At 42.0% G+C, this 10,283-nt stretch overlaps 1 protein-coding gene across 1 annotated transcript; it reads right to left on the bottom strand.

Annotated features, from left to right (window-relative positions):
- Nucleotides 1-1,171: 1,171 nt before the first annotated feature.
- LOC310793418 (uncharacterized protein) lies at nucleotides 1,172-10,062 on the bottom strand (the record flags this gene model as incomplete). The annotated part of the gene is made up of 9 exons (XM_083655238.1): nucleotides 1,172-1,185; nucleotides 1,323-1,446; nucleotides 1,546-1,722; nucleotides 3,960-4,232; nucleotides 4,460-4,642; nucleotides 5,106-5,192; nucleotides 8,676-8,780; nucleotides 9,112-9,287; nucleotides 9,987-10,062. 9 exons carry the CDS (start codon nucleotides 10,060-10,062, stop codon nucleotides 1,172-1,174), a joined length of 1,215 nt encoding a protein of 404 aa, XP_083511364.1.
- Nucleotides 10,063-10,283: the final 221 nt, after the last annotated feature.

Genomic DNA, 10,283 nt, shown 5'->3' with positions numbered 1-10,283 from the left:
TTGTAGCACCTCACATTACTTAGTTACTGAAAAAGTAATCAGATTACAGTAACACGTTACTGCCCAACACTGCTTGTATGCTTTGCGTCTTTTGAATTGCTGTTCCAGTGTCACTACTGTCAAACTGTTTTCATACGCACATTATATTATATTGGCTTTTTTATGCCACTTAGGAATGTGTGATTATGTTGTGGCACCATCTCATAGCAATCACGGCACATGTAGAAAAACCATACACAGTACAACAATCCATTTTCCTGGTTCCTCTGATATTAGGCAACATGTTTTCATAGCAAAACAGTTAACTTCCTACTTTATCAATCTGCAAACACACAGGATAAATAAATAAAAGTGAGACAGGGCAACTTCACTTATCAGTCGCTCCAATATGATCCAATGGGTGATGTCACTCTAGTGTTGTCCATATTTAATATACAGTCCATATTTAATAGTCAAGGGACAGAAAAAGAGGAAACACGCTGCTTTCTAGGTGCCGTGACGTCAGAGGGTTCCTTCCGTTCCAACAGGTCTGATACATAATGTAATTGTATGTCAAACAAGAAAGGATGTAGACTACATTTAAGGTATACCCTGTTAATTGTCTTATTGCTAAATTGACAGACTATTGACTTTCTTGTACCTTCAGCAAAGATAAGTTAGGACTACATAAGGCTAGATATCTTTTTTGTGTGTGAAAGATAAAAAAGACAAATCTAGAGTCATCTTTTTTAAGCTGATAATAACACATGGTGGCGCAGCTGTCGCCTCACAGCAAGAAAGTCCTGGGTTCGATTCCCGCCCGGGACACTTGGCAATGGGGGTAGGTCTCCCCATGCCTTCTGTACCGGTTCAGTCCAATCTTACTTTGGACTGTACAGCATTTTGTCATCCACCACATTAAGTCTGCCTTATATACCTGCATGTTACTTTATGTAGAACTGTTTATTTATCTACCGCACCAATCTGGTGTCAATGTTTTTCCCCCGATGCCAATCGAAAATCTATTTTGAGAGCTTACTACCATCCTCAACTCAACTTCTAAAATATTTATTTGAGTAAGAAAGGAGGACAATTATTTACTGAACAAATAAAACAATTTATTTACAAGGATCTCTGAACCACAAAAATATTGAAATATTTACAACATATATAAAAAAAACTAATTTGATTTTCACATGGAAGATACTGATAATTGAACACACAAAAATATTGACAATATTTACAACAGATATATATTCAAAGAAATCAAATTTGATTTTTACGATGGAAGATGCTGATAATTGAAAACACAAATCTGAACACAAAAATATTAACATATTTACAACATATATTCCAAAAATGTAATTTTATTTTCACTCTGGAGGATGCTGATAATTGACCATGCTGATCGAATGAGATGGAGCTTACAGCTGTGACCTTCCTGAAGTCCCCTCGTGCCCTCGCCGCCTGAAACAATCACACAGTGCAATAATGAGAGGCTGTTTTCAAGACAACATACAGTGTGTGTGTGTGTGCACGTGTGTGTGTGTGTCTGCCAGTACCAACCTGTTTGTTACACCGCTTCAAAAGGTATTCCACCTCGCTTTGTGCCTCGGACAGATCGTACTGCAGGCTCTCGTTCTCCCTCTCCTTGACCTCTAGGTGGCGATGCAGTTCATGCACCTCCTCCCAGGCTTCCTTCAGTAGCTGTTTGCTCTTGTAGTCGATGACTGCCGTCTCCATCTGTGATATTATAGAATGAACATATGAGCTTAATCCTAATAACGCCTAATACAGCACATGCACTATATTATTATTGACATGCAACAATTAAGTGAGGGCAGTGGTTCCCAAAACCCCTAGGGGTACGTGGAGGTACTACAGGGGGTACTTGAGAGAAAGCGGAAAAATGTAAGAATCATGGAAATAAATGAAACATTAAAATAAATTTGCTCACGAGGTACTAGGGGTGTCGCGATACACTCAGTTCAAGATACGATACGATACACGATATTGGGTTCACGATAATACGATACGATATTTTAACAATATTTTTTTGCAATCTATTATAATAATATATTATATATATATAATAATATTATAATAATATATAATCTATGTCGAGGGGGCATCCTCCACGCCAATTTGAGTCATTTCACAATTTTCATCCTCTGTGTCTGTAACGTCCCTCGTCTGTTCAAACAAAGCAATGAAAAGGAGAGCGAGCATGCAATCAGATGCAGATCAGTGCCACCATGTTCAGCTTCTTTTTCTCGCGGTATGAGATTTCATCTCAACGATACATATTGTCACGTTTTGCTATCGCGATATATTGTGGGACGATATATTGTGACATCCCGACGAGGTACTGATTGCAACTCTTTCACTCCATTTCTTAGTTTGTAATGTTATATTGTTCAAAAGGTGGGTTATCATTCATTCCTGCATCAGATACTAGAGCTTTTTCTTGCACTTCTCTAAGCAAATCTAGCTATGAGGACACCGAGGTCCGGACCTCGGTAATAATTTCAGAGAGATTTTTTTTTTTTTTTTTTTTTTACAAATGTACGTAATTAAAAAATATTTTGCAGTGCACTATGTTCCTTTTTTGTTTAAGAATGTTTCGGGAAATGAAAATGTAGCCTATTTAAATAAAATTATCAACAATAACAATCAAGGAAGTTACATGCTTGTAGGCTAGAGAAGAAGAAGAAGCGCGCATGCACGCACATGTTGTGTTGAACCAACCAACAACCAATACGAATTGTTTAATCTGGCAATAAAGAAATGTGAACTTGACATGCTATTTTAATAGCCTACTCAAAAATGCACCTCCCACTATACAGCAAAGAGAGGAGTCAATGTTTCTTGATATATGCCATTCAGATCAGAATAATTAGTCTAGTCATTAAGTTTGCTGATAATATTTCTATCATGTTAAGTCTGTGTCATGTTAACTGAGCCCTTTTCCCACATGCGCTTTGTACCGCAAAATGACCGGAACGTGGTCTAATGCCTGCATGTGGGGAAGTAGTCGTGCCGGTATAAGCGCGACCCCGTCATCGCGGAGATTTCACCAGTTTCGAGCCAGTCAGAAGAGCGGTATGCGCTATAGCGGATACAAGTGAGAAACGGATCCAGTCATTTTCCGCGACACCGGTCCTTCTCTCATGTGGGCGAGGTGTACACACGTTGCTTAACGTTCACTTCCAGCGTGCATCATCTAATCATTCGCGCACATCAAAGCAAACTACTTCCACATTTCGCTTCATGCATTTGCTTTCTCTACATACATACAAGCGTTGGGCAGCTTGCAAGCCACTGCCATTCTCGCTGTGTCTGTCCTGTGTGGCTGCTCCCCTCTCTCGAGCAGAGGGGAGGGGGGAAATCGGCTGTGTTTATTTTACGCTGGCTTGACGCTGCTCTTGAGTCAAACGAGTGTGATTTTATTGTGTGGCAAGATTTGCCGACCCCCCAAATAAGCTCCCCCCTCCCCCCGCCCCCCAACATACCGGCTATTTGACGACAAGATTCCCACATGCGCGCGCTAAGGTGTGAAGGGAAATTCAGGGAAATGTCCGATATTGACTTACAGGTAATTTTCCGGTATGCATGTGGGAAAACGGCTCTGGTGTATTCAGAGCAAATAGGGAGATATAGAGCATTATCATCATGCTATATATCTCCCTCTTTGCTCTGAATGAGTGAGAAAAGGAGAAAATACTGAATAATTACATCACAACAGTATCCTATGTTAATTAAAAATGAGATATTCCTCTAAATATGGCAAAAAAAAAGTAAAAAAAAAATGTTTTTTTTGTTTCAAATGATATATTACTCTAAATATGGCTAAAAAGGGGGGGGGGGGGGGACCTCAATTTTTTTACGGCCAGATCCGCCTCTCCTTGCCATGTCTGGACCTCCCCAATTTGGAAACCCTGGATACGGGCCTGGTGTGGACTGTGTGAGATCACACTCACCTTGGTCTTGTTGTAGGCTACAGTCTCTGATTTAGCAGAGAGTTGTTTCTCCAGGACTTCAACTTGTTTCTGCAGAGCTTTCTGATTTCGTTCTGCCTGGAGAAGCCTGGTCTTTTCCTCAGCCACCTGCTCCTGACTTTCTTCTAGGGAGCGCTGGAGTTCAGCCACGTGCTCCTGGTTTTCCTCTAGGGAGAGCTGCAGCTCCGCTACCTGCGCCCAGGTTTCCTTGAGTAGCTGTTTGTTGAGGTCGTCATGAGTAACTGCCGTCTCCATCTGTGAGGTGATAGAAGAAACATATTGCTTAGTCCTCCTAACACAGCACAGGTAGGAAGAGAACATATTAACAGAATGTCAGTGCTCAATGGAACTAAACATCCAGCTATATTATTGACATTCAGTTAAGACAGTTGCACGTTGCAAGTTAGAGATATGCATAGAAGAGAAATGGAGAACTTCAGTGTGTTGTGTTCAGTGTGGACTGTGTGCGAGATCACACTCACCTTTGTCTGGTAGTAATTGACAGCCTCTGACTTAGCAGAGAGTTGTTCCTGCAGAACTTCAACTTGCTTCTCCAGAGCTTTCTGATTTTGTTCGCCGTCTTCAGCCCATTGGAGGAGTTCTGCAGAAGACAACCTCCGTCCCTGGAGGTCCCGAACCTCGCCTTGCAGCCTGTGCACTTCTTCCTGAAACATGGTGATCTTCTGCAAATCCTCTTGGGTTCTGGCGCTTTCTTGGCGTTGCTTGGCCAAAAGAGCTTTTCTGGGCTTTAATCTGCTCTTCTGTTTTCGACTCGCGTCGCTTCAGGAGCTCTTTCAGGTGAGCGAGTCCTTCTTCCCTGGCCTGCAGCTCATTCTTCAAACCTTTGATTTCCTTCTCCTTTTCTTTCTGTTTACAGTTTGTGGAAAGAGGAGTTGTGCAGTGGTGAAAAATGAGATTTTACGTAGAGTTCACATACTTCTTAAATTTCATTCACACAATCTATATCTTGATTCTTGACCAGTCAATTTATATCTTGACCAGCCAATCCATTTTGAAATATTTTCTCCAAAAGCGAAAACTAAACTAAAGCTGGCTCATTGACAACATACAATGTTCATGATGTTTTAGACTAGATTTGGACCCATTAGAGATATGTATACACTTTACCTCCACCAAGGTCCTCATGTTATCTCCTTCATCTTTCAAATGAGCAATCTTGTTCTGTAGGCTCTGGATCTCCTCACTCATGTCCTCCTGAGGACAAAGGACATTAGTAAACGTCAGTAGAGACACATCACACCAGCCGTTCAAATCTCATGGCCTGTCGAAATCCTGGGATTATCATTATTTGTCCTAATGAGGATAACGTTCACCTGTTTATTTGCTTAATTATTTGAAACTTTGGCCAATGTAACATCCAACACTGTAACGGTATATATATTTTTAATATGAACATCCAACATTCTAACGGTATACATGTTTAATATGAACATTGTAACAGTATAGTATACCATTACAATGTTCATATTAAACATGTATACTGAGTATACATGTTTAATATGAACATTGTAATGGTATATGTGTTTAATATGAACATTGTAACAGTATATATGTTTAATATGAACATTGTAACAGTATATATGTTTAATATGAACATTGTAACAGTATATATGGCAACATGAAAAAGCACAACAGGTCCCCTTTAAACAGGCAAATGCTGCACCATGTCTTAATGGGCTAAATTCAGCTGTAACGGTACGTGTGCATCATATACGCCGGGATTTTCACGCCCGCCCCCCAAAATCGTACGCTTGGGTTCCCTTACAGAGCCGCTCTCTCACATCAAAGACTTGGTCTATGCATTGCCCTCACATCTCAAAGACACTACGGAGTTTCTGATTAAGTTGAAAGAATGTCGTGTGGACTCTAATGATCTTTTGTGTACTATGGATGTTGCTAGTTTATATCCCAGCATACCCCATAAAGATGGCTTGGAAGCCATGCATTCTTTTTTGAATCAAAGAACTGAATCACATCCTTCCTCTGAGTTTCTGTTATCTTTAACAAATGAAGTATTGACTAAGAATTATTTTAAGTTTCAAGATCAATACTACCTTCAACATCGGGGCTCAGCTATGGGCTCACCGGTGGCTCCAAATTATGCAAATTTATTTACGGGGAAATTTGAGCTAGATTTTATTTATAACGATAATCCCTATTCTAAGTTTATTCAAAACTATTGGAGATACATAGACGTAGACGACCTATTTTTTTTATTTGGAGTAGTAATTAGGGATGCAACGGTATGAGTTTTTGACGGTATGATAACCTTGGACAAAAACACCACAGTTTCACGGTATCGCGGACCATTTGTGTTTTTACAATAGCCGAAATATTCCCATACAGCCGCCGACGTCGTCTCTTTAGATAGGGGAAAGTTCAGGGGGGTCCTTGCGGCTCCTCTCTACTGTGCTCTAGTCTAGGTAGGCATGCAGCCAGGGGGAGGGGCCGCGTAAGCTGCACTCTGCAAGCGACCTGGGCACTTTGTTTTGGGGAAACAGCTGATACCGTGGGGAAGGTATGATTGCAAATTTTAGTGGTTTTGATACCGTGACGTTTTCAAACCACGGTATACCTTCAAACGGTATACCGCTGCATCCCTAGTAGTAATGCTGAAGAACTAAAACAATTTCATGCTTTTTTGAACTCAAGAAAGGAATCTATTAAGTTTACATTTAGTTATGATTTGGAACAGATTTCTTTCTTGGATGTTTTGGTGAAGAAATATGGGTCCTCTGTACATACTGAGGTTTACAGAAAGGAAACCGACAGAAATACTTTTTTTTACAATTCAACAGTTTTCATTCACCAGCATTAAAGAGAAGTCTACCATATAGTCAATTATTGAGGATTAAACGCATTTGTGAGTCAAAGAAGTAGCGAGTAGATATTGGCACATACTGGAAAGTGACTTTCACATTTCTAATGCTTGGAGAGGTCCTCCAATTTAAGATATTTTTTAGTAAAGTCAGACCTGCCCAAGAGACCCACTCACTTTCTTTCTTGTTCTATTCCTTCTGGTAATTTTCCTTGCCATAATTGTGTACATTGTTATGCCATGCTCAAAGGTAATCATTTCACGCATCCAAGTTCTGGTGTGAACATTAAGGTCAGAGGCAGAATCACATGTAACACTAGATATGTTGTTTACTTGTTGAAATGCCCATGTAATTTATACTATGTAGGCAAAACCAAACGCGAGTTAAAAACCAGAATCTGTGAACACAAATGCTCTATACGCAATCATGATGAGAAATCATCAGTTGCGAGACATTTGAATAGTTTGAACCACAGTTTGAGTGATCTTCATTACATGGCCATTGAAACAGTAAATATGCCACAGCGAGGAGGAAATAGAGACAAGATTCTCCTTCAAAGAGAGGCCTACTGGGTCCACTCCCTTGATACCCTCATCCCTAAGGGGCTTAATGAGGAGATGTCTTTTGTTTGTTTTCTTTGAATGTTTTGTTTTTCTTTGAATGTTCTATGAATGTACCTGCATTGAACTTGCTGACTCCCTCTGCTGGTCTACCCTGATTGTGCCGCATGGGACCTATAATTAGAGGCACCTGTGCATCACCTGCATGAAATTGCCATTACAGCTGAAGAAGGGCTGCTGCCTGAAACGTCCTATTGTGTGGCAATAAAACCTTTACACTTGGAGTGCTGTCCTTTTCGTTTTTTAGAATTATACTTGTTTTAGGGATCCAGCACCCAGTTTACATAACCGGCTATAAGTAAGGAGTTGAGCACGTTATTTCTGATTTTTTTATGCCTCCAATAGGCCATGCTGTGTCTCCCTGTCTTTGTTTTGCCTTTACAACCGTTGGTTTAAAAGATCAGATACAAGTTCAGCAGGCGGGGGAGGCTCTGGGTGCCTAAGTCATTTGCATAAAGTTGAGAATCCTCAACCTTATGCAAATGGTTACGCGGGCGGTGCACGCTCCCCGCTCGCGTACCTCCCCGCCTGCCCCACAATGCATTGCGTGGCTGTCTCCAATAGAGAGCCGCAGTAACGAGTCCGGAAATCATCGATGCTAACAGCCCTGGTTCTTCACAGTTTTCGCCTATGGGAGTTTTGAATGGGTTTTTGGCGCGATGCTTCTAATAATCTCTCTGGGCAATGCGGGCTTAATCAAACGCGAACCAGTGTTTAGTAACATCATCTTCACACATGAAGACCACTTTTATGAGTTTTGAAGCTTTTATGTGCCGTTAAAAGGGTGGCTAGCTAGCAAACGGCTAAATGAGACTACAATGTCGACGCGGATATTATATGTCATCACGAGTGAACGCGGAAATTCTTTCTCTCGCGCCTTCGCGTGGACGCCTATGCGACACTGTGTGTAGTTCTGGATTAGCTTAGCACGAGCTTTTTACCTCTAGGGCTCGCAGTTATGCTTCAAAACTCATGAAAGTGGTCCTCATGTGTGAAGATTATCCCGCTGAACCTTGGTTCGCGTTTGATTAAACTTGCGTTGCCCACAGACATTATTTGGAGCATCGCGCCAAAAACCCATTCAAAAATCCCATAGACAGAAACAGTGAAGAACCAGGAAGTTCGGGACTTCCGCATTCAGCCTACAAAAATACGTCATCCCTGCGGCTCTCTATACACAATGAATGGGAGGCGTGAAAACATACGCCCCTGTCGACACACCTTAAAGCTTTACTGACCTTGTCGGGTGTTGCGTGGCTCAGTTCAGCCTGTAGGTGGCAGTTCTTCTGGCTCCACTCCTCTGTCAGCTTCTTAACCACAGTCTTGTGCCAGAACGCAAAGCCCTGGTTCAGGGATAGAGCCAAAGAGACAAACAACAACAAATCAGTGCCTCCATCTTAATTTTTTTTATTAATTAATCCTTAAAATTGGGATTTCGTCTTAAGCAACTTAAAAGAAAAAACAGAATAATGAGAACCTGTCAATGGAAAATATACAGGATAACCTGTTCAAACTTCTACTTGTGGCAGGGAGGTGTAGGGAGTGATGACTTTAATCACTGATGCACCCACAACTAAAACTGTCCTAATAGGTGGTTTTTGTTGTTGCTTAGTGGGGGGAGATGGGACAGTGTGACAAAGTGCTAGTTAGGAGAACAGGACGTTGGTGCCTCACCTCTCCTTTAGGGGGGACGTTCTCTTCATCCAGTTTCACTGTGTGGGAGCTGGAAGGTGACTGCTTGGGACTCCTCCTCACTGCAGGGAACAGACCTCTTTTAGGGGGGACGTTCTCTTCATCCAGTTTCACTGTGTGGGAGCTGGAAGGTGACTGCTTGGGACTCCTCCTCCTCACTGCAGGGAACAGACAACACACAAGGTAAGGCCAGGACTCAGAGAGAGAGAGAGAGAGAGAGAGAGAGAGAGAGAGAGAGAGAGAGAGAGAGAGAGAGAGAGAGAGAGAGAGAGAGCGAGCGAGAGAGAGAGAGACCGACCGACCTCATGGGAGCATATTGTAAAGTACATGTAAATCGTTACAGCAACGTAATGCCGGTTTGAAAAAGTCGGTAGAAGTTGCAGCAACGGTTTGATGTTTGCCTCCTTTGCGTAACGTCGCCTCTCATGTTCAACAAACTTAACGTTTGGACACAAGACGAGCTGCATTTTGCTCGTCTGCCGGGGGTCTGTTGCCCATGACATGTAGGCTACAGTGTGGCTACTTCATTTCACCAAGCGGTTAACGTTCTTCAGGTAACGTTATAGAGCGCATTACGTTGTTTCTTAGCACACTGGACGATTTTAAACTCAGCGTAAACGAACGACATGAATACCCCACACAGCTCGTCGTTTCAAATGGATTTGTTAGACGTGACTTGCAGCCGTGGTCTTCTTCGCTAAGCTACATTCAGATTCAATTTGGCAGAAGAAGCTAACTGCACCGTTGCCTGTTGGATCAGCGGTTAGCTAGCTAGCTAGCAGCGTTGACTTCGCTCCGTTTGAAACACACTAGATGGCTGGAAAATGCAACATTAGAAGAGGTGGAAGCTACCTCACCTGCCCAGTTCGTAATATTCTGCAACACGTTCCGTCGACTTGAAGACATTCCTCCTGCACTTGGTTTAGACGCCATCATCCTTACTGATCGATGTTATGACTATGAGCAGAAAGGTTTAAACTACCGCCTCTATGACGTAACATCCGACGTATCACAGCGGCCCGAGCATGCGCAGATCCTCTTCTTCTTCTTCTTTTTCTTCTTTTGAGTTTAATGGCGATAGACCCTTCTCACGGGGGCCATTTTGTGTCGAGAAGCCAGGGTAAACACAGGTGCAAGCAAAACACTAATGAGGG

Source organism: Poromitra crassiceps (genome assembly GCF_964638095.1).
Source record: "Poromitra crassiceps genome assembly, chromosome: 19".
Lineage (NCBI taxonomy): Eukaryota > Metazoa > Chordata > Actinopteri > Beryciformes > Melamphaidae > Poromitra > Poromitra crassiceps.
This window is presented reverse-complemented; position numbering and strand designations above follow the sequence as displayed.